General features: G+C 27.3%; 1 protein-coding gene across 11 annotated transcripts in view; it reads left to right on the top strand.

Moving 5' to 3' along the window:
• Positions 1 to 26,510, top strand: part of LOC111632500 (tyrosine-protein phosphatase Lar-like) — a 395,822-nt gene that overhangs the window by 270,217 nt on the left and 99,095 nt on the right. For 6 of the 11 annotated variants that reach the window (XM_023376960.1, XM_023376931.1, XM_023376945.1 and 3 more), the window contains 5 exons: positions 5,860 to 6,144; positions 19,680 to 19,859; positions 23,539 to 23,649; positions 25,013 to 25,285; positions 25,357 to 25,653. In XM_023376960.1, the coding sequence (XP_023232728.1) occupies positions 5,860 to 6,144; positions 19,680 to 19,859; positions 23,539 to 23,649; positions 25,013 to 25,285; positions 25,357 to 25,653 (1,146 nt within the window). The remainder of the gene's footprint in view (positions 1 to 5,859; positions 6,145 to 19,679; positions 19,860 to 23,538; positions 23,650 to 25,012; positions 25,286 to 25,356; positions 25,654 to 26,510) is intronic. The other 5 variants (XM_023377009.1, XM_023376993.1, XM_023376968.1 and 2 more) reach the window with 1 other exon arrangement.

Genomic DNA, 26,510 nt, shown 5'->3' with positions numbered 1-26,510 from the left:
ATATATATATATATATATTTTTTTTTAAATATATTTTTCCACGAATGCGGCACAACACTTTATTCAAATCCAATAAATGATCATTTAAAATTTTTATCAGCGAAAATAAATCCGTACCGAACTTCATTTTTGTCAAAGAATGACGAACAAGAGCCAATTATTAGTCCATTTATCATAAGAAACTAAAACAAGAAAGAATAAATCTCGTATATTTGAAAACATTCTTATATTTTTTATGGATAATAAAAGAAATATTTTAAATTCTAAAAAAAAAATATATATATATATAAATTGATGAGCCGTATCGATTTACATTTAATATATATAGAGTGTAAATTAAATTGTTAGATAATAAAACATTTACGACTTTAAATTGAAGGATGAACTTTAGATTTATTTCTTAGATTTTATAACAAATCAAAGAAATAATATGATAAATTAGAAAACACGAAGACCTTAATCAATACGTTATAACCTTCGAGGTCTGGCGTTATTATCATTATTAATAAGAAAATATGGCCTCTAATGGACCATTTGAATAAATTAGTTGACAGAACAATAGACTTGTAACTCATATTTAACAATTTATCATAAAGAAAATATCAGTTATAGCGTAAAATATAAAATTTATGGAGATCAGTTATTAGAAAACAAAAATAAAAAATACGTAAATTAAAACACTGTAAATGATTTTTAAGCTTGGAAATCTGAATAAGATTAAAAGAAGTATCGCTCTAATGGACTGAAGACCATAAATAGTATACTTACTTTCACTAATTACTCATTTTTAAACATATACTGTACATAAAAACTAAATTGACTAACTCTCTCTGGTTTATATTTTTAGTTTGATTTTTCTTTTCCTCTCGGTTACAGTATAGAAGTAAGATAAGTTTAGTAAATGACAAAGTAGCGTACAACAAATCTGTGAAGCAGAAGTGGCAGTGTAGTTGAGCAGCCAGGCGTAGTCGACAATGTGACATTCGCTCTTATCACCCACCAGATAGAGAATGGTGTGTTCGTTGGGTCAGTAAATGAGTTGGTAATGCCATAAAATAATGGATGAAAAAACATCTGCTACACATCACACAAATATTTCATTTGATCTTTTTCTACTATTGTTTACTTTATTAAATAAACTTTTCGACTGTTTAGCTCAAATACAGTAAGTAAATTAATTAAGAATTTTCATTTATATCTTAATGATATTGGTATTCTTCAAACTTAGTCGAAGACTAGACTTTTTTTCTATTGGGAAAAGTCTTAATCATGGGTTATTGTCTGGCGCAACGTAAAAAAAAGAGAGAGAGAGAGAGGGGGGGGAGAAAAAGCAGATTCATTTTCATTCTGGCCAGACACTCTACTAAAGAATACATATTTAAATCCTAGACACGTGTCAGAAATCTTATTTAAGTTCGAGTCACGTGGTTCACGAAATCCATACATTTAATTTCAAAGTCGTGTGATTGAAGGAAAGCTTAATAGCTCGGAGTCACTTGCTAACATCTTTTAATCATGTGACTATAAAATTTTAAATATATAAATAATTTATGCGCTTATATTACGTAATAATTTTAAAATTTGCAAATAATTTTTAAAATTAAAAAGCAAATAATAATAAAAATCGATCGATGAAACGACTAAAAGTTCTTGATCGGTCAACAAGAAATTTGTTTGCCTCGGTCGACTTAATTCCAAAAGAAAGAGATACAAAGAAAGATTTGTCAATTCTCCAACCGTTGATTTTTGTTCATTTATTTTTGATTCGCTAAAGCTATTGTACTCCTTATCACTCTTTTACCCGGGTTACGGCGTCAGAGATGGTGATCACCGGTCCTGATCGAAACTGTTTGACGCAAGATTAAATGGAATGGAAGCCAATAACTTATACACTTACAACTAGAGAAATAATAATAATAATAATATAAAAAAAAATATATTATTAATTTCTTAAAATAATAACTCGAAATTAAATAAATGGATGCTAAATTATAAAATAAAAATTGGAAAACAATTATTTAAAAAAATAGCTTTTAAATGATCAATATTTTGCTGAGATTTTTATTGATCTTTATATATATTTTTTCCTTAATCCTATAAAGAAAATTGGTTCGTTCATAAACAACTTATAAAAGTTTGTTTGCATTCGTTTAAGTGCATTTTTTTTTTAAAGCAATTCCGAAAGAATAAAATTTTTATACCTCATAAACTACCATTATAATAACTCTGTTCTAAAAATGAATCGATAAATCATCTACTGTATAGTTCTTTCGCATGTTTTAATATCATCATAACTTAATACTAAAAAAATATATTTAACAAAAATTTTTCTTTTGATGCATTAATAAAGTAAAATCCAATCTTGGTTACTTTCAAAGATGATGGAGAACCGAATCTGTTTTTTTTCCAATCACCGTTAAATATCAACTTGTCTGATCGATAGGTTTCGATCAGTAAAACGTGCAGGCTATATTTAAATTTTTATAATAAAAATCACCTGATTCTTTATTACCTTTTTGGTATTTTTAAACGTCGAACGATACGTTTAAAAAGAAAAAAAAATAAAATACATATTCGTGGTCAGTTTAGAAATAAAAGAAAAGCTTTCGTTTCTTCTTAAATCCTCTCTCGTTTACTCCTTACGTCGTGTATTTTTCTGAAAATTCAGCATTTCGTGCTTCTGGCTTTCGTATCCTTAACAAAGAAACAGCACGTGTAAGATTTTCGCTAGTGTTATTTTAAAATCTCTAATAATACTTGTATAATTTTAAACACTAAGATTGACGGCTTAACTTCTCGTATTATTTAAAAAAAAATTCTTATAAAAGGAGCGTATATATCTTTATATATTCAAACAATGGCTAAATTTTTGCTTAACTTCGATGATTTAAGGGAGAAATTTCTTCCTGTAAATAGATTGGTGTATTATGAAAATAAACATTTAACAATTTGTAAATTATTCTTTGAATTATATTAAGGATAGTTCTTTGTTTCGGAGAAGGTTAGACAGCACGGAATGAATGATGTAGAGAATTGCAGCATCCTGTAGTATATAGGAAGTAACATTTGCAATTTTCGCTCTTCTAGGTCTAAAATTGTTTACTTTATGTAAACAATTTTTAGTGAAAGAAATGAATAAAGTTTGCGTATATCGTCGAATTCGTACTTATTTTTCGTGAAAATATCAAAATTCCAAGATATGCAAATATCGAAAAGAGAACATGATGTTTTTGTTAGTTTCAATCACTCGAACAGTTTGTATGTATAAAACATTTTAAAATCTTTTATTCAATATTTCTTTCTCCATTATCAAAACTTTTGATGCTTTCAGGCAGAGTTACGAGTATACAGAAACGATAAAAAAGAAAGTTTTCTTTCGTGTTTTAATATCGCGCGACACAAAACTCGAACCTTACCGAATGAAGTCAAAATGATGACAGTCAGATGTCGAATGATAAACACTTTTTCTTATTTTTTAAATCATATTTTTTTGTATTATTTGCTGTATAAATTGCAAGTTTTGCTTCTATATTTTTGCTTCTGCAACTCTCTACGTTCTGTCTTTTCCACCTAAGATTTTATAACAAAAATTTATTCTACAGCTGTATTCGTTTTGTACAATACTGTACATTCCTCCGATAACGAATTTATATTCTAAAATATTTAGAATACATTAAGATAAATCAGCACTAGTTGTGGTTTTTGATAACAGAATTTGTGCTTTTAAGATAATTGTCGTTCTTGTACGCGACAGGAATTTGTTTTGCTCTACCTATTTATAGATTTATAGCACGTTAAATCTAAACGTTGTTTCTAATCTAGCCTATGATCTAACTAATAAGTATATAACCATGTAATTGATCCAGCTACTAATATAAATTGTGTTTAACGCTATCTAACCTATGTCTATGAATTTTTTAGCTTTAGTGGTAGGTAGGAGTGACGATGTGTTGTTCTTATTGATGTCACTGCGTGTAGTTTGTGCAGAAAGCGGAAAGTCTTATCTATTAACGAAACCATTTTGGTCATTGTCAAGATTTGATTGGTGAGGTGGGCTAATCTTCCACAAAATACTGAAAGATAAGTTCGTCGTATGTCTCGTATCGTCATATACGTCCAGTTCAACGTCAATTACCGCAATGATGAACAGTCTATTCGTCATTACTCGTCTGCTATCGCTCAAATAGCATTATATACTTTCTATATTTAAAATTCTATCTATCATAAATTAATGATTCATTACAGAAAGAACGTGTGTAAAAGAAATCTTCCGAAAACTTTAGGAAAGAAGGTAGAGAAATTTGTGAGAAAGAGCACACTCTTTCAGTCAAATCACGCAGAAGTCGGTATAAACTAAGCCTCTTTTCTTTCGCCTTTTTTTTTTCTCTCTTTACCAAAGGAAAAAACTTTTTGCTATTCCACGTTTGCACTGCCGGAAATCACAGAAGATGCCTTTATTAACTTTTCGGTATCGTCCCTGTGTGACGTCATATCGTTTTGATGGTTATTTACGAGGAATTCGGCATCATCTATCCTATGAGAAAATCATGGTTCGAATTTATAAACTGTACATAACTCACGTGATCGGTTAAGTCGACACAAATCTATTTTTTTACTATTGGACATATACAAGTCCTCTTCTTTCTTCAGTTATAACATTAAAAAAAAAAAACAAATTGAATAAGTAATAATATATATATAAATATTTATAAGATTTTCATTTGAAAATTGTACATTTGTGTAATGCGTATTTAAATATTAAAAATCTTAAAATACGATCGAAACTTTGAGTTGTTTCAATGAAAAAATTTGTATTGAAAATTCTATAAAAAGTGCTTTGTTAAACGAGCATAATACAAAATACACGTCGAAAATATTTTATTTATTATTTATTTATTTTTTTGTACGATTAGCATAATTGAAAGAAAGGACAGAAGCAAAAGAGCTGGCCGTCTTTCTTTTATTTTGTTGAATAATTCAATTCTCTAGAGAAACGAGAAAAATATTTTTAGTATTTTGGTACAAAGTTGGATTCTGGTTGTCACTTCGCTGAACCATCGATACCGTTGCAGGGAAAAAAAATAAAATAATAATATATAAATAAATAAATAAATAAAATATGAGTTTTAAATTCTCCATAGAAGATAGATAAATTTAATTCCACTATGCAAAATAGCTATTAAATATTGTCACGATCTTATTTTACCTAATTTAGCTTCTTGAAATTTATTTCCTCCTTCTCTAATTCAAATTTAGTCAATTTAACTCTAATATATTTGCAATAAATTAATAATTTATTCAATTTACCGCCTGCAAAAATCAAAAATGGTGGATATAATTGAAGATTTACATTTAGAAGAGATCAAATTTTAAATTATTTGATAATATTTAGCTATAAAGATTAAGAGTAATCAAATTAATTAACTACTAAATAATTTATATTTTCTATTAAAATAAATCTACGTTTTCTACAAAAATAAAAATTTATAAAACTAAAAATTACATTTAGATTTCTAAGAACATAAATAAATAAAGTAATTAAAAAAATTTTTTTTTTTAATATCCAATTAAAATTTTTCTCCCTTCCGTTTCTTTCGAGTAAAGAAAAAAAATTCACTAAAATAGAATGTAAAATGAATGTATTTTATTAAATCTGAGATAAATGTTAACGACTTTAAAGTTTAGAGATTAAATAAAATTAATTATAAATAGGAAGAGCAAAACAATTTCGATCTAACTCGGCATTGAATTTTTCGTCGGTTTTCGAAGGGATTTACAATTGTTGTATGGTCTTTAAAAGATTTACATTTGATTGACACTTCTCTTTTTTTTTTCTCTCTCTCCTTTCACCAATTTTAGATCCACCAAGGATTGAAACGGCCCCTCACGACCAGACGGTGGCAACAGGTGGAATTGCAAGCTTCGTTTGTATTGCTGAAGGAAATCCCAAACCGCAGATCGAATGGAGGAAGAACGGGAAAAGGGTAACAACTCAAAGATACACCGTTCAAGAGATGCCAAATGGTTCTGTACTTCGCATAGAACCTGTTCGTTACAATAGGGACGAAGCGAATTACGAATGCGTGGCAGAAAATGGAGTCGGAGAACCCGTAAGAGCCATGGCAACGCTTAAAGTACTACAAGGTTAGTTTCTTTTGTTTCCTAAATCGACTATCATAAGGTGATTTATATACTTAATGATTATTTTGATGGACTGCCAAATCTCTATTGTGATCTAGCCTATATATTATAATCATCATGTGTGTGTAACGACACCGAAATGGCCAACATTTATTCAGCTAATGGCAATTATTTTCGTGACAAAATACTTATTTAGATATAATGACTCTATCGCGACGACAAATTTAACATTATGGGGTTAAAAAGACTAAACTTCTAAATCATTTACTACAGCGTAGCTAAAATTATTCAACAGGTAAAGAAGGTCATTGAAATATTAATACATGAAGTACTATATACGTCTCCAATTTTTTTTTTTTACGACTGAACAAAGATAAAAACGAGCGATAAAAAACTTATAAATTTTTAAATTCTAGTATTTAATTTTGTAACTATAAACAATGTTATTAATCTGAGAACAGAAAAATCGAGTTTTGCTCGCATGGAAAGGCGATTCTGCTCAATTGAATTATGTGCTGTGGAGCATGCAATAATGCATATAGCCGGTTGTTTCTTGTATTATTTCTCATAAACCGTAACCGAAACTTAATGGAAAGCTTGGCAGTCTAACTGTAATCCCAGTGATCTTCATTCCGGTCCAACGGTTCGAGTGTCCTCTTGCGGATTACAGATCTCCCACTCGTCGCACACACACTAATTAAATTACTTGTCGACTGCTTAAGTACTTCAGCTGCGTTTTCTGATGAGCTAAGGAGAATATCAAACTCGTTTTTTTTACTCTCTTCCATCCTCTTCTTTTCCTACTAAAATATTGAACAATGTTTTAACTATATTATATAATCCTAATTCTCAAAATAGTTGACTACTACAGTTAAGTTATCATTAATAAATAAAATCGCTGTACTCTTTACTTCGCATCGTTTTAAAGCAATTTTCTTACTAAAATAGTAATTTTATATCATCCCCTATGGCATATAGTAGCTCACTGCTGATATACTATCGATACAAATTTATGCCTGCCCTACTTTAGTATCTAGAAAAAGCCTTTTGGAATAAGGTTGAAATATCATATTTGCATTAAGATCAAAAATATGGTAAAATAGGGAAGGCGACAATCTATTTTAATAAGTTCAGCCCCTGTCTCTTTCATCAAAAACTGTCAACATAATGCCCCGGTAACCATGGTAACGGATGACACAAAGTAATATAGATATGACACTCTTCTCTATACTCTTCCCCCCTTTCAGGGATATTCTTGGCTCTCGGGATATTATATAATATGAATTAATCAATACTAATGCTTTTTTTTTTTCATAAAATTCAATGAAATATCTCGTTGTAGATTCACTAATAATATAGAGTTATCGGCCAGTTAAACAGTTTATGGGATGATTTTTTTTTTCTTATTTATTTGCAAAAGAATGGACTGTGTTTACGAGTTATATTTTAATATTCTCGTCGTATGCATATAGATGTAATATTATTTCATATTTTACTACAGTCGTATCGAAAGAAAAATTGTGATAAGAAAAGTAATGACTGTAAAATCGAGGTCATATGCATAAATATGGAAAAATTTAAAAGTATATTGTTTATTTAAATCAAAAATATATACTACAGCTTCTATTCTTTTTTTTTAGAATATCTTAGTTTGTTTCTAGGAATTCTGATCAAAATCTTGTTTGTCTAAAAAATAAATAATATTACTTTATATTTTAAAATTTTAAATTATTTGAATTTAAAATACATAGAAATTCTTTTATTACCATAACAGATGATAATAAAAAATAAACATAAATTATAATTAAGAAAATAAATTTAATATAATAAAATAGTAAATTTAAATAAAACTTTTCTTAGGAAATAGATTTTAGACTGTGTTTTTTTTAATTATAAAATCATACTTTTGATAGTAAAATTATTAAATATTATAATTTAATTATGTAAGAAGTAATATCTATATTAAATATCAACAAAAAAGAATTGAAAGTGAATTTGCATGATAATTCAAGATTAAAAATAGACTTGTTTAAACTAATTGATAAAAGTTTTATAATATTTTTTGGCGAAAGAAAATGTTATTTATCTTCAAAATCCCTTAGAAGCTGAAGTTTACTTCGTCGATTTTCTTTACTTTTTTTTATTTTTTTTTAAATACAAAATTAAAATAAAATAAAAAGGATAAGATTTGTACATTGGTAAACACACGCTCAACACAGTAAACACCGAGTAATTTCAATTAAAATTAATTGTGGGAGAGAATATTGCAATGTGAGAATTGATTCTGTACACAGATTTCATTCAGTCGAACATCTTTAATTAAATCATCGAAAGACAAGTCAGTGATGTAATTTAGTGATTTAATATTTTACATCATCAACCAAACTCATCTATCGAATTTACTGCATCAGTTTTAGTTGAAATTCTGTGTAAAAATCTTTCATTTTCTGTAAACAAGATATTACTTTATAAAAGAATCACTGGAATGGCAAAGAAATCTCTTTTAGTTCGCTTCGCTTGTTTTCTAATATCTATCAAACGTTGACCGCATTAAAGGACATAAAAAATAAATGACTTAGCAATATAGGATTTTTATTCACGTTTCATATAAGTATATATATATATATATATATAAAAGAATAAAGAGATTTTCTAAGTTTGTTAAAACACTTCGGGTTTTGTTTTTAATCATTTTTACTAAGGTAAGTTCTGTCTGTTATCTGATTTACATATCAGACTCTGAGGAATTTAATCGTAGAAAAGCATCTCTTATTCCCATTTTCATTGGGTTTTAGCAAATTTATAACTCCTTCAGGATTATGGGATTTGCTTAAAATTGAATTGATATATTTCCCATGGTAACTACGTGCCTTTACTTAAAACTAAGTGTAAATTTAGTTTGTATGGCAACGAAAATTTTGTGTGGAAAATTACTAATAGATGCCAGACTTTTAAGTAATTTTAATTTTAGTAATTAATGTTGAGAAAAATCGAAAAATCTCTATCATATAATAGCTGTTAGTAACTAGATTTGCAAAATAGTTGTGTGAGGCCAGAAGAAGAGGAGGAGGAGGAGGAGGAGGATCATTCTCGTTTATTACTTTGGCAAGATTCGTCCTCTACTTTCTCCGGAGGATATTGGTCATAAATATGGACCAAAATAGCACCTTTTCCCTCTATGTTCTTTGATGTCCATCATTGTTCTCTCTACATCTCTGCTTTTAAAATGTCTGCTTTTAAATCCGTTTAAATAAGTCTCTAGTGTGTAGAAGATTTTGGCAACCTTCCAGATACTTTTACTACGACATCACGTGATCGGATGACGATCTTCCTTCTGCTCTCGCAAAAATTGATCACCTCAAAAACGGTAACTCCGGATTTAAATATTTAATGCATCAACCGTGAATTAATGGCTGAAACGTTATATATATATTTTTTTCTTCTTCTTCTTCTTCGTTTTTCGGCAGAAACGGATAAGATAATTACGTGTTTTTCTAATTAAAATCATAGTAATATATATTAGATTATCTTTTAATTTTTTTAAGTGTTTCAAACTAAATTTTGATATTGATCTCCATCTTAGTAGTGATGCTTGCAATTTTTATTGGTCGGTGAAATATTGTAATTTGGATAATGCAACGTATAGAATGTAAATAGACAAGAACAAAATATATATGGAAATATATATAAATTTATATAAATAATAATATGCATATCAAAACGGTTATTACCTACTTTAATGTAAGATATTTTATTATTGAATTTTATATTATTCTGTTTATAAATGCATTAATCATTACTAAATTAAAAAAAATGACCCCCCCAATTTGGAATTAGGACACCTTGAAACGTAGAGGAATGCAAAAAAAAAATTCGGGGGTAATTTCTGTGTGTGTGCAGGGGGGCACGATTTTGTTCACCCTCTTTAAAGTTTAATAACTCCTGTGCTTTTTGTCGAAAATTTCTGAAATTTTGAAGAGAGGTTTGTTTATTAGGAAGATTGATACTACTAAGTTTTGGTGGTTAAAGGACAAGGGGATGGGGAGATAATGGGAGTCGTGTGTATCTCCAGTAGGGTCGAACTTAACGACGATTTTACTCGTTATCAACATTTATAATATTTTATAAAACACATCTATACCCTCAAAATTAAGTTTTTTTTTGCCATTTTATAATAGTTAAATAGATATTTAAAAAATTTAAATAAAATATGATAACAGATGGCGCCACCAAAATGTTTCCGGGAAAGTTGAGCAACTCATTGCTGGTTCATTAGAATAATTTATAACATATGCAATATGTTGTCAATTCTATCGATATATTGGATATTTTGGAGGAAAACTAATAAAATATTCAGGAGAATATTACTGTTATAGTTTTAATAATAAAATATATTAAGGATCTGGAAATTAAATGAATTTTTTAAATATAAATTTTGAAAATACAGAAGATAACTATTTGTGGATGTGGATTGAATTTTGTAAAATTTCGAAGCATCCCTCTTAATTAGTAGTTGAACTTTATCTTCATCATCTTTTTTTCCCGTTTTTATAAACATGTTTTGAAACGACTGAAATATATTAACTTGTTTTTGTGATGTTTTTATTAATATATATTTTTAATAAAAACATCCGCATTGCATTTAATTTTAAATAATAATCATCACAATAATGAGATGGAAAATAAGTCGATTCCTTCCAATTTCCAACTCAATAGTCTACTTCTTTTGGTCATGTTTTTAATCATCATTCAGATTATTATGATATCTTCAAATGCAAATTAAAAGATTAATTATAAAATTAATTAAGAAAGTTGCTGCTGAAGCGACAACTTCCTTTAAAAAAGAAAAAAAAATATCTTACTTTAATACACAAAAAAGAAATACGAAAAAAAAGAGGAGGGAAGTAAAATATCCTCGATTTTTCCTCCATCAGACAATAGAACAAACACCTGGAATTGATTGTTTGCCAATAATGCAAGTCAGTTAACCCACAGATCACTAAGTTTTGAGACGTAGTTCATNAAATTTGCTTGATAATTCAACTACGCTTGTTGGAGAACAATAAAAACACTACACTCAACAAGCCACCAATAAAACTCAACTGCCTAACCTATAACCAAAGTCTTCTTTTAATTTGTTTTTTAAAAAAAGCGCTTGACAAACTTGCCCCGCATGCCGAAGTTGCCCCGATCTCCCCTACTGTTTTGAAGTTATAACTTCAAAAATGCGTTCAGACACGTGTAAAGTTCTGAATAAAAATATGATGAATTTTTTAAATATAAATTTTGAAAATACAGAAGATAACTATTTGTGGATGTGGATTGAATTTTGTAAAATTTCGAAGCATCCCTCTTAATTAGTAGTTGAACTTTATCTTCATCATCTTTTTTTCCCGTTTTTATAAACATGTTTTGAAACGACTGAAATATATTAACTTGTTTTTGTGATGTTTTTATTAATATATATTTTTAATAAAAACATCCGCATTGCATTTAATTTTAAATAATAATCATCACAATAATGAGATGGAAAATAAGTCGATTCCTTCCAATTTCCAACTCAATAGTCTACTTCTTTTGGTCATGTTTTTAATCATCATTCAGATTATTATGATATCTTCAAATGCAAATTAAAAGATTAATTATAAAATTAATTAAGAAAGTTGCTGCTGAAGCGACAACTTCCTTTAAAAAAGAAAAAAAAAATATCTTACTTTAATACACAAAAAAGAAATACGAAAAAAAAGAGGAGGGAAGTAAAATATCCTCGATTTTTCCTCCATCAGACAATAGAACAAACACCTGGAATTGATTGTTTGCCAATAATGCAAGTCAGTTAACCCACAGATCACTAAGTTTTGAGACGTAGTTCATTAAAGCTGAGCAAATTGCATTCTTTATAAGAAAGATTGTACAATCAGAACTTATTAACGCATTTTCCTGAAGTCTTCAATTGAGTTAAAACGTTATTCTTTCAATATATATATCAAAAAATCGCTATTTGTGGTTACGCATCCTGCTGAGTCTAAATCGACAGCCATTTTCCAACGTATTATACAATGGCTTTCTCCATTCTCTTCCCAATAATTAGAAATTTTTATTGCCTTGGGAGAGATTTTAAAAACATTTCAAACTTTTTTCCTTCGTCTGTACTTTTTTTTTTGTTTTTCTTTTTTTAAATCCATTTAAAAATTTTATTAAAAATGAATTTTCCAAATTGTCTCTCCGTCCACAAATTCCTTGACAACTTTTTCGGTCGAAAATAGTATAAATGTCGTTGATGCAATAAAAATAAAGGGAAAGAATAGCGATAAAAAAAAAGGAAAAAAAAAAGAACAGGCTACTGTAATTCTATACTAGAAATACTTTTCTTCTGTTATACGTACTGCAGATTGCTGTGACTCCATAGCTTTCAGTATTGTAGAGTATTGTGTCGCTCTAACAAGTATTTATGTACACGCTTCCTTAATATTTGTTATGGAAGAGAGGAAAATGGCCCTATTACATTTTGTGATACTTCAGACTAAACTGTATTGATTCTACCACAGTGCAAAGAAAGTATTTTTTTTTTTTAAACGTCGTTATATATTGAAAATGGATCTATATTATTTATTACACAGTTAATTGATTTCCGTTTTTTTTTTCCATTATAACTGTATAGATAAATTAATAAATAACTTTTAGTTAAATTTAATACAAAAAAAAAACCTTTAGTCTAGACGACTTTTTTAATGTAAAATAAAAAAAAAATGAAACAAATCTCTTCATTAATATTTTACATTTATGATTATTTAAACGTAATATAGCTTTAATTACTTAAATAATTTAATCAATGTAGGATTTTAAAGGATTAATCTTTGAATTTTCTATCCAGTTCATATGCTGATTTGTAAACTTAATTTAATATTATTATTTTATATAGAAAATAGGGAAAATTATTATTGTTATTTTTTGTTAATAAATTTAATTATTTAAAAAAAATAGCCTTAAACTTTCAATTTGAAGTTTTATATAAATACAGTATATATATTATTATTTAAGTAAAACTTTTTTTTTGTATTATTTATTTATTTAATTTTTAAAATATAAATATGAAAATAAATAAAATAGCTAGTATTTCAACGAAAACCTACTTTTCCTGTTCTGAACTGATAAAATATAAATTATTCAATGGAAAAGAGGAGTGAAAATCCCTAGCTCTTTTATATCACGTATAGTCATTAGAATAGATTGACATCCCTAGAGAAATCTTCCAGCCTCAGCCAGTCACGTGATATGCGAAGAAATCACGTGGTAGGCAGGACCTTTGACCGCGTAGTCATGACAACCTAAATCAGATTGTTTTCGTCATGGCAACGAATTGGATTTTCTTTCCGGTTTTAAAACCTCCTTTAAATTTATTTATCGAATTTAATAATTATCTTATATGAAAATGTGTTTATTATTCAAGAAATAACTTATAAATCGATTTGATTTTTATATGTTATATATGTACACGTGTATAAGTATACACACACACACACATATATCCTATATATAAGTGGTGTCACGTGTGTATCTAGTCGTTATGGTTACAAGTTGTTATGACTGAAATTTTATTTTAGCCTACCTTAATTTCTTTTTATTTTTTATGCTTGTAATTCTTAGAAAATATATTCTTTGCCATTTAATTTGCCTGTCGTAATTCCATTTTTTATCATTTGTTTCATGGATAAATTCGCGTTAAAGCAGACTTTGGTACACGTGAGTGACACACCAACGCATTATACAATAAATTTCAATTCATAATGTAATTATCTATATTTAAATGAAATGCAAGCGATTTAATTATATAATTTTTATTTTAATATTCTACGTTGGTATTTATTTATTTAAAAAAAAAAAAAAAAGATTCGTACCTTTAATTCACTCAATTATGTCAATGTCGCCTCGACGATGGGTTGTCATAGCTACGGTTAAACAATATCGAAATTTCTTGGAAAATATTGTTTAATTTTCTTTTATATATATATATAATAAAAAAAGAAATCTTGTCGGATATTAAATGTAGTAAATAAATTCGTAAAATGGGTGCAATTTTCGTGTAAAAATCACGTGTCGATTGTCAAATAATCTAATCGACTGTATGCCGAATTGATACACAACAGAGAGAGAGATTTTGATTGATATATTTCACTTCAATAATTGCATTATACAACAACTTTTATGTTTGATTACCCTGCTGGTATGCTAATTGATGCCACAAGGGGTCAAAGGAAAGACCCGATAACAGTACCCGATGGTGTAGACAATGGAACGATTCAGCGATCATAAAGTGTCTGGAGGGTCATTTCCCACATCATAGAACCTTGTTAGGTAAGTTATAATGCTATCCAACGTCTGCCTACCAAACCGATCGTTAATGCTATCTATTAAATGTCTTTCTTACAAAATTTCATTAAATTAAATGATTTTATGATCGAATATATCTGCTTAATAATTCTAACAATAAGATATCGAAGACGTGAAGTTTTCGAGTAAAGAGATAATTAAATTGTTAACTGTATAAATGAATGGCATATGAATGATTAAAATTCTCTTTCTATTTTAGTTAACTTTCGATGAATAGAAGGTCGACGTGATCTATATATTTTCAAGTATTTCGTGCTGTTTTTTTTTTTTTTAAGTATAACACGGCTTTTGGATCAGATTTTTGATAGATGATAGCCTCAAACGTCATAATAACATGTGATAATGCTTCATTTTTATATAAAGCATGACTAGTTACATCATTGTAAGTACCGTGTTGAAAGGTCCAACTAATAACACGTAGAAAAAGACCAAGAATGCTGCCATTATCTAGAAATAAAATATTTTAAAGTCTAATAAGACGTAGAAACTTTATAAATTATCAAAATTATAAGTCTTAATCTATTTTTTTTTTTTTTGTTATAAAAGAATTTTATTCATTTATGTATCCATTTAAAGCCCAAAATACAGAAGAACTTTTAAAATGAAATTGTATAGACTAAATAAAATAATTAAGACAATGGACTGAATGGTTTAATTCCTTAGTAGAATAGTTTTTTTTTTTCAATTTTATTTCACTGTAAACGGACATTTTATGATAGATAATTTATCTTAAAAGAGGAATGAAAATGTCGAAACTATAATTATGTCAATATAATTCGTAATTTTACGTTTTAGATACGATTTAGGAAATGAAACCTTGGTTATAGTTTTCAGTCAATTTTTCTGAGTATTTTTTTTTTTTTTTCTTTTTTTTATTGCTTACTTTTATTAACAATTTTCAATTGATAAATCGATAAATTCTTTGGTTTGAAGCAATCTTAATCGACTATTTAATGGGTGTACATTCTATTTAACGGAAACACTTTCTCTCTCCTTTTCTCTTCCGTTTAACGAGTCAAATATTCCATTTTTAGTATTCCATTTCGAGTTTTATGAAATTTTAGTATGGCCATTGTTTTTTTTCCTTCCAACTCTTCTTACTTTTTTAAATTTTAACTAAATCCATAAACACGAAAAGAACATTTTTATTCATTGCATTTTTGATCTCGAATTCTTATATTTTTTTTTAGATATTTCTACTAAGCACGTACAGTACACTACAGTGTACACATAAATGAATCACCATAACTTCGAATTAAATTAATATTAGTTTTTTTTTTTATTATTATTTAAGATTATTAATTATTAATGTATGGATTAAAAAAAATGATAATTTATACACTGCTCGGAGTATTGTGTCGCTCTAACAAGTATTTATGTACACGCTTCCTTAATATTTGTTATGGAAGAGAGGAAAATGGCCCTATTACATTTTGTGATACTTCAGACTAAACTGTATTGATTCTACCACAGTGCAAAGAAAGTATTTTTTTTTTTTAANAATTTCAATGATTAAATATTACATAATAATATTACAGCACACCACCTCCTCTAATAATTTTGGGTCACCCGTAGATTTAGATAGATTAGTGTTAGCCCAATTGGAGGGTTAGCCTGTATCCTCCAGGCAGAGTAGCTGTTTTAGATATTTTGTGTGTGTGTGTGTGCATGATAATACCAAACATATTTTAAATATAATCTGATGTATTTAGTGATATACTTTGTACATTATAAGACTAAATAATTTTGTAGATTTTTGTAGATTTTTTCTGTTAATTAATTCAGATATTTAAAAATCAAATTAATACAATTAATAAATAAAGCAATACGTTTTTTATTTGATTAATTTAAATAGTAATTACTAAAGTTAATAGATCAAATCCATAGTTTTAATAAAGTAAATTCGATGTTCTGTTAATTTTGTGTAAATATAGTTTCAGTTTTTGTTTACAGTTTCGTATGATAATATTTACACAGCAAGGAACCTCCTAATTCATTTATATTTATTTAAATTTGAGGAAAAAAAAAAAAAAGTCAGTTTTCCTTATAAAAGAAGAGAGGAGAAAATAGATAAATTTTTATAAGTTAATTCTCTGTTATTCTTTTGTTCGATGGAATAAGGAAAATTAATAATAAAAAATAATAAAAATCTTAGGTGAAGTTACTTAAAACAAAGTGAAATTTTCCCAATCGGCACACACGAGGATGGCAAAATTAATTTTGTAAAAGCATTTCTAAAGTCTACAGTACAAAGACAATTCTAGTTTAACATTCGCAGTCTGTTTAAACTTGTCTTAATCCATTTACAGGAGAAGAGGATTATTCTGACTGTTTGTTAATTTCGTTTCTGATTCCATAATAACTTTCGACCAGTTAGTGAAGCCAATGGTTTGTAATAGCTTTGCGTGTTCATTCTACCATTGATTGTGCGCGACGTTAATTGACTCTTATGCTGTCTCTCTTTTAACTTTAACGAGAAATGATTTTGTTTAAATTATAATAAGAAAGTTTCACGTTAGACGAATTTTACTTGAGAGTTTTCAAGTCAATCTTTCATAAGTTACAGTTAAATGAAAGGAGGAAAAAAAAAAAGAAACACTTGTGTATTGATATTTCTTATTATATTTGAATTACTTTATTGGTTATTAAATATATTCGTTTAATTTTTTTTTCTTCTTATTCTACAGATAAGACATTTAAAAATAAGATAGGAAGAAGTTAGAATCTTCAATTTTTGAAATATTAGCATAGAGTAAATATAACTTAAAATAAATTTTCTAGTAATGTATTTGAAATTTATTTTATTTTTTTTTTATCTTCTTCTATCGATCATCTTCAGAAAACTCTTTCAAAATTTATGTTTAAAATACGCTCGAACGCATTTAATTAAGCTCTTGGATGAAATTTATATATATAAATTTCAATGTTTTTTTTGCGGTATACTTATAAGTTAAAAAGATAGTGTTATAAATTTTATACAGGAAATATTAGGCATTTAAATTTTTAACATAATCGCATTCAAAATTTGTTTTATTTCGGACAAGTTATAGTTATTTGAATAAATTGTTTAAGAAAAGTAGAAATTAAACAACAAAAAAACAAATTGTATAGGCCTATTATTTAAAGAAAAGTTTTCAAGATATCCACATTTGTATTATTTAAATAGTTTTGTGGCTTACTTTTAAAGTTTTAGAGTTTATACTATTTTACTATTCAGTTCCCTTGATTAAATAAGGACATCTTTATATAAAGTGTTATTTCAAAGATTTGTTCTTACAATTTAGAAGAAGTCTATTGTCTCTCTCTCTCTCTCTGTGTGTGTGTGTTTTTTTTAAATGGCAGCATTATGCAAATAAACATTACAACTATACTTCAAAGACGTATCAGATTTATTTAGTAGGACAGTGGCTAAATTACAATGCATCTAAACCTTCCTATTTCTATTTTTGCAAATACTGTTATTACTTTAAATGTATGCATAATTGATAAACAAAGTTTATCGTTTCTTATTTTTATGAAAGATAAAAGCATATATATTCAAATTTGTATTATCTCGACACATAAAAAAGTTAATTTTCTAAGGATTAAGACTGCTAAATAATATTTAATATAGATGTTTTATATTTAACAGACTGTAATTAAATATATAATAATTGATTAGATTACATAAGATTCTTGTAAATTACACATTTTTGTTTTAACTGTTGAATAAAGTTGGCAAACAAATAAAATCCAATAAATGAATATCTTTACAAATTATTCGAAAGGATTTATCAGGAGTAAATCTCACTTTTCTCTTCTTTAAAATATCGCTAGTGGAAGTTATTGCGGCGGTACGGACTAAAGAAAATCCCAGATAATCCTTCTAACCTTAATCAGAACTGTGAAGTAATAAGACCAGGAAGTATGTTCACACTCTGTGAGCAGGGGATGTATCCAGCGCACAATAGAGACTAGAGCAGGAGCGCCAACCTTTGCGCTTTACATAATTCATGAGTTAATTAGATAAATGGAGTAGTGAGGAGGTGCTCCTCCTCTTCTGGACGGGCTTAGTCAATCGAACATTGGAGAAGAACTACCATGACAGGGTTGATGTTCGGCGGTCGAATATGTTGCTGACATGTAATAGGATGTCCAAAGTACATCTTATGGATGTGTTTTAATATTTCATATACCTTACTTCTCTGCTTTAATGTATCTGGTTTTATTTTCTTTTTCGAGCTGCTTGTTTATAATACGTTTATTCGCTTAAGAAATTTAAAATTCCACTAAATTATTTATAAATGTAAACTATTTTAAAATATATTTATTATTAAAAACCGTTAAAATTCATCTTCGTTCGTTCTACAGTTTTGTAAATTATTAAGTTATTTAGTTCAAAATTTTTAAAAAATTAAATCTGTTTTTAAATTTTTGATAAACAACTAAAAAAATATTTTTATCCGCTACTAAAATTGATAAGAAATAAATCATTTTTATATATTTCTTCTCCTTGTCAACCGTATTTGTTCGTGGATTTCAGTTTTTGTTTACAGTTTCGTATGATAATATTTACACAGCAAGGAACCTCCTATAGACCTTGTATCATCCTGATACAATAACAATTGAATTAACTATTGAATATTTGTTCCTCTTACGATATTTTATTCGTGTTTTTACTAATAAAAATTTCTCTTTTTATGTAATAATTATTAAATTATTATAACGAGGTACCTCGTATTGATGGCTACTATACATACATTCTAGTAAAAAAACTCTTCTCTGATTTTAATTAGAAGAACATGATCATTTCTACTTCCAATTAAATTATTTTGTAAGTTCATACGAGAAAATACCGACATCATTAGATTTTAATTGCTGTGAAGTACATTAGTTTACTTCAGCAAAGTTCTTGCCATGAAATTTCGACCTCACATTAAAATCTCTTCAGGTAAATCAAAAATTATTTAAGGATAAGTATATTATATGGTAATTTATTCAAGAAATGTTTATCAATCACTACAAAATCTCGATTGAAACAGCTGGGAATAATGTATCGACCCACTGCTTTAATTAATCATTTGATCGTTTATTTTTAGTTTAAGTTTTATATATTTAATGAATGTAGTTTCGTGTAATATATATATAAATGTATTTCTTTGTTACAGAAGAAGATGTGCCTGTGGGTTTCCCTCAGTTCACACTGCTCCCAACTACACAGGGAGTAGAGAAAGGTAGAAACGCCTTATTACCGTGCCAAGCCGTAGGTGATCCTGAACCCGACATCAGGTGGCTGAAAAATAAAATCCCTGTAGATATGAGCGAGCCTAGATACACACTTATGCAATGTAAGTTTACATTTTATTAATTTTCTTTTCATTGTGTGAATTCCTTTTGTTTCCTTTTATTACTTTTAGATATTAGAATTGTAAGAGAATATTTTCTTTAATAAACAAATTTATGATCTCTTTCCGAAGAAAATAATAATAATAATAATAAAAGAAGTCAATAAAATCTTATTCTTTTATTTAATTTATCGCATTAAATTATAATTTGAATCCATTTTTTTTTAATATATATATAATCAAAAGAAGAGAGTCGACAATCTGTCGTTTGGTTTGACAATTACTTTTATTGAAAGGATTGATGAATTTTACATTTTGAATTAAGATAAATAATACTAATGAATATAAAATAATTAGTAACGAGTATCAAATGTTCCTTATAATATAATCGATAATGATTCTTTTCATACGTTTGGATGAATCCAAATTTTATTTTCACGCATTAAATGTATCAAATTAAATTCAAAACTCCTCCTGAATGTCATATTGATTAACATTTTAGTCTTTTTTTCCAGATATAATTTATGTAATTGATTCAAATAAATAAAGAATTCAACCAATTGTTTTAAATAACATTTAAAAAGTTCGAATTTTGGCATTAAAAGAAAACAAATTTGTCAAATTATTATCATACAAATCAACGAATATTTGATTAAAATTAAAATATTATTTTCATTAGAAAATTTCATAAATATATAGGCCTATAGAGTAATTCTGAAATAATTTTTACAAAAGGTATTGATTTATCTCCTATTTTATGTATGGATCAATAGCAGTGCTATAAAGATAAAAGTTAATTATGTATATAAATGACAGGAAATAAATCATTTTATTGATGAATAATAACTATAGACTTTCATTAAAATAGTCACTAATTTCATGATATGTATAACGTATAGATTCCACGAATTTATATATTATTTATATTATTAAAATGCATGAAAATTTATATATATATACAGTATTAAAGCTTTCTGTAAACATTTCTTATAAATAGTACATTCAATTATCAAAAATACTTAAGAAAATTCTTTTAATATAACTTTTATCCATCTGTTTTTAAAATGATATGTTATACGTGTATATAGTTGGGTGTTATGAATAAATCCGTAAACTTCGATATTAAAAGTTATCATAAACTATTATAATCCCAAAATAGTCAGCAATGTTTTCAAATAACAGTATAAAGTTTCTTAGACTTCGGTATTTTCATTAAGTCTATTCATAAAATATCCTAAGCCAGACGTTGTTCGTAGACACTTTTATAAACTTTATAACCAAAACATTACTAACAACAGTAAATCTTTAACGTTGTCATTCCGTATTAGTTATTGTGACGCATTTACTCTCTGGAAGTAGTTATAAAGGCTTGCAAGCAATAAACTATACCTTGGGAAGTATCGGATTTACAGTAGATTCTCCAATGGAGTATCTAATAACTTTAGAAATGTTGGAATTCTCCCCAAAGTACATTAACGTGTTACCTTGTTTATTACCAGAAACCCGTTCCTCCTTAGAGAGGTCCCTCTGACAGGATGAAAAAAAAACTTTCACTGTCAGAACGGAATCATTTATAATTAAGTTTATTGTAAGGAAGATGACTCTCTGGAAATTATGTTGTTACCTCAAACAAAAATAGCAAAAATGCTATCTTGTTTGCACTTAGTTTTATTATTATTACATTATGCCTGCATGGCTATTTCCGTTTATGGGATCATCACAGCACTTTAATTAACGAAACCGTCTTAAGTTATAACTAGTTACATTCTGCGGGTTATTCAAGTAAAGTAACTGCAGTCATTAATGATTGACACTTTTTCGTGTCTACAATGTCCCTTAGAAATCGACTCTCTGTAGTCCTTCTTACTAATGATTGTGCTTATATGTTGGATTTATTTGTAAGAAACTGTACAATTAACAACTAAAAAGAAGATATTTTAATTGAACTTCAGAAGAGTTGGATAGAGTAACAAATTTTAATATTCAATTTGTTACCATCTGTCTTATTATTAACAATATAAAAAAGAAATACAAGTTGAAACTCTAACATTTCTGTTTAATGACTGCATTTAAAAATTGACAAACGAAATTACTGGTAAGAGAACGTATAGTTTCACTGGGTATAAAAAGACGAATGGCACTTTTCATAATGCAGTTTCTTCGTCACTACAGCTAATATGTTTGTATTAACTTACACTACTGCCTTATTATGGCGGCATTAAAAGACCATTTCTTCCGAAAATAGTGAAAAGAATCTGTTAAGATAACAAACGTATCATCTTCAGGACTTAAGTAAAAGAAGTTTGTTTTCATTTACTTTCTTTATATTGCTTCATGCCATCTGCTGTGCAGACACAGATGCCTGCTTAAAGACTAAAGTACAGTCGATGTATTGACTAAATGTCACCAATCATCAAGATTAATGGACTTGTGGTTTTAATATTATCCGAGCAGTAATAGAGTTCTGTGACTTGTATAAATTTCATCATATTTTGTCACACGGTTATTATGATTTTTCAAAAGAATTCTTAATGCTTTTCTAGTTTACTTGATCAGTTTTATAAGAAAACCACAAATAAATAAAACATTTTTGTTTCAAATGACTTAAGAGATGGAATGAAATACAGAACTATTTCTGTCACATTTATTCTTCTACCATTATTAGATCCATGCCAATTTAAGCTAAGATTTCACAGTATACATTTTATTCTTTAATTATTCTATAGTTTTTGTCTCATATTTTCTATAAAGTCTTTAAAGAATATCTTTCTTATAGTTGCTTGCAAAGATTTCTTATACAGTCGACCCCCCTATAACACTGTTGATTATTCTGTTTTATATGAATTCCATGTTGTATGAGTCACTTAGATTTTAGAAATACGTGTGCCAGGCTGTGAACGGCTCACGTATTTGTATAATCTAAGTGATTCGTACAACATGGAATTCATATAAAATGGAATTATCAACAGTGTTATTGTGGGGTCGACTGTATATCTGTTATAGATTCCATCTTGTGTTTGTAATTTTATTGAAAAAAATATAACAGATTTTCTTACGAGTTTGCTTTGTAAATCTCATTCTTAATTAATATGTTACGACTGTGTCTTTCGACTTGATTATTATTAGAGTCTTAATATTGCAAAACCCAGTCGAATATCTGATTAAACTCACTTAGTACTATTATATTGTGGTTGTTAAATTCAATATTACGTCAAGTTTATTCAGTGGTGCAAAGGAAATGAATGACAATGTGATTTCGTTTCTCCTGCTTTATCTCAATGGTGACATTTTGTGCAATTATAGAAGAGAAGATTTATTATCTGTAAGCTCTCTCTCAAGTATCATTAGTAATTTTACATTAGTGCAAATTACGCGCTGATTACTTAGTTATTGACGATTTTTTTTCAAGATGGTTTCTTTTTATATTTTAAAAATAAAGTCTTAGAAAATATTACAATTTTAATATTTATAAACATTGATTACACTGATTTTTTTTATCTTTTCAACACGCATTATTTATTATAATAATAATAGTTCTGTATATGACACATATATATAATTTAATATCACAAATTGTTACGTTGTATTATAAGTCGAAACGTTCTAATAATAATAGGAATTATTAAATGATAGTTTAATAGTGATATATTGAATTAATATTAACGTCATATTATCTTCTCAGCATCTCTACAGATTGCAGATGCCCAAGAAGAAGATAAAGGGGAATATGAATGCATTGCAGAGAATGAAAAAGGAACTGCATTTTCTAGCTTGGCTATTCTTTACGTTAGAGGTATTTTTTTCTTTCTTATTACTAAATATAAAATACTTTTTTTTTCTATTTAAATTTTTTTTACACTAGGAAGCAATATAATTTATATAATATATAGAAATTTCAATTTAAATTAAGGAGTTCAGAAACAATTAATAAAAATTCAATATAATATTTGATTTAAATTAATAATTCATATTTTAAACTTTTTTTTTTAAATAGAATTTTTGGTTAACTGAATATCAAATTTTAACAAAAAAAAAATATATTTTTTTTCTTTTTAAATTTTATTTTTTAAAAAGTTAGAAGTTGTTTTTCATTATTCATAAGATATATATTTTTTTCCTCTTTGAAGATCTCTAACTCATGAAAATTCAAGTTATCGGCGACGTTGCATTAATTTATTTTTTTAATATTTTTTTTTATAGCATTAAGAAATAGCATATAGAGAGAGAACATTAAAATCTATAAAACACACAAAAATTACATGCTTAAACACTAAATAAAATTATTCATAATGAAGATTGAATGTAATGAAACTTAATTAAAAATATATTCATTAAATAAATAAAATATTTATTTATCATTATATTAGAATGAAGTGTATTATTATTATTATTAATTTATTCAGTATTTTATTAAGTAAAAATTAAAATTACATATTTAAATTTACAATAGAAATATATGGCATTAAAGTTTGATTTGACAATATATTAAAATAAGTTATATTGAAACTAATGGTATTTCTTATCGTTACGAGTTTAAAAATTGTTTATATTTATTCTGATTGTATCTAAAAGATTCTTTAAATCATTCTATTCGATTCGATTGTATTGTCTGTATATATCGTATATATGTATATATATTTTTTATGTTTATTTTAGTTTTGAAACGTCAATATTCTTTTGTCATGTAAAGTAGTGACTTAGTTGATGTCACTTCAACTGATGCCTTCCAGTAGCTGGCAGAAATGTGTTCAGTGACAGACATCAGGTTATGCCAGTAAAATATATCTCTATTGGGTTTTCAATGGATAATGTCAGAGTTGTGTACTATTTGGTGACAAAAAACTTACTCTGGAAGTATGTGAAACTTCACCGTTTTCTTACAACTTCGTTTTAGCATTAATGGCGATAGGGGATAAATTCCAGAAGGAATAAGAAGTTAAACTCATAAATTTTCGTTAAATTCGAATGCAATTTTTAAAATTTAAGAATTGTTTACGTTAAGATTAATATGTATTAATTTTCAATAATAAATTAAACATTGAAAAACGAAAGCAAAAGACAATACAATTAACATTTGAATTAATTAAAGAATAATTAAAGAATAATTAAATATTTTGAAAATTGAATTTTTAATGGATTAAAAAATGTTTTTATAGTAAGACGTGTGCCTCCGTATTTTTCTATACCGCCCGAATCAATGTATGAAGTGATGCCAGGAGGAAGTATCAATATAACTTGTGTCGCTGTTGGATCTCCTATGCCATATGTAAAGTGGCGTAAAGGATCGTTGGATTTAACACAGGAGCATTCGATTCCTATTGGGAAAAATGTACTCCAGTTGGATAATGTACGAGAGTCCGCTAATTATACATGTGTAGCAGATTCAACATTAGGCAACATAGAAGTCGTAACTCAGGTGGTCGTACAAGGTAAGTTTTATTTAATTTATCTTTTATCTATTACGTGTCGGTAGTAATCTGATCATCCGCATGGTTTCTAGCTCTTCCTCGACCACCCACAAATCTTCAGATATCCGATGTCACAGCCACATCAATTAGATTGGCGTGGTCTTATGATGTCGGAGCAGAAAATATTATTTATTATGTCATTCAATACAAACCAAAACAAGCGAATCAAGAATACAGTGAAATAAGTGGTATTAATACCATGTTCTACACAGTAAGAGATTTAACACCTTACACGGAGTACGAATTTCACGTAATTGCAGTAAATGCAATAGGACGTGGTTCTGCCAGTGCACCAGCTGTAGTAACAACTGGAGAAACAGGTAAGAAAGGTACTTCAATCGATTTACTTTCATCATTTTTAATAGGAAATATTCAAAATTCCTAAAAAAGAAAAAAATGGAAAGGATTTCTTAGAAACGGAAAATACTATATATATATAAATCTAGTAGACTATTTGAATGTTTAATAAGTAAGAAAAATAAAAATAATTTAATGTAAAGCATGTATATAACGTATAAATTAATCAATTTTTTTGAAAATTTAAGAAAAATTATTATTTTTTTTCCTGCTTTTTTGACAATTTTGATTGAAGTATTTTTGATTTAATTTTTATGTTCTACAGAATGAAATCATTTCTACATTTTTTATGAATTTTGAGTAAATTTTTAGTAAATTTTGAGTAATTTTACTTTCAGAATGAAATATGTATACATAAACATGTATAACAGTTATATATACCGACGTATTGAACAATTTAACAGCTTTATAATTTAATCTCTTATGTTATTACATATTTAATATTCTACGCATAATTATAACATTTCTTTTCCATGTGAACTGTTCACAGCATCTATATTAACTACAATAACTGTTATACATATGACTTTGCTATTAAATCTACATTCTCAACTTCTTTTTTTTTTATTTCTTTATGGATTTTCATAGAATTTTAAAGGAGATATTTTGAATATTTTATCGTACTATATTTCGTGATTTGAAATTTATTATAAGTTATTAATTTACAATACGTTTCATCGGGTTTTTTGATCATTGATGTTTTTATCATTATTTTGTATATGAGCGCTTCAAGCATAACACGATGCAAGGTATGATTTTTAAATATTTATAAGTAGCAATAAATTTTAGGCACAACAGTATAAAATAATAATATATATATAGTGTTTGT

Source organism: Centruroides sculpturatus, unplaced genomic scaffold (assembly GCF_000671375.1).
Source record: "Centruroides sculpturatus isolate CEXI.00-Female unplaced genomic scaffold, Cexi_2.0 scaffold125, whole genome shotgun sequence".
Lineage (NCBI taxonomy): Eukaryota > Metazoa > Arthropoda > Arachnida > Scorpiones > Buthidae > Centruroides > Centruroides sculpturatus.
This window is presented reverse-complemented; position numbering and strand designations above follow the sequence as displayed.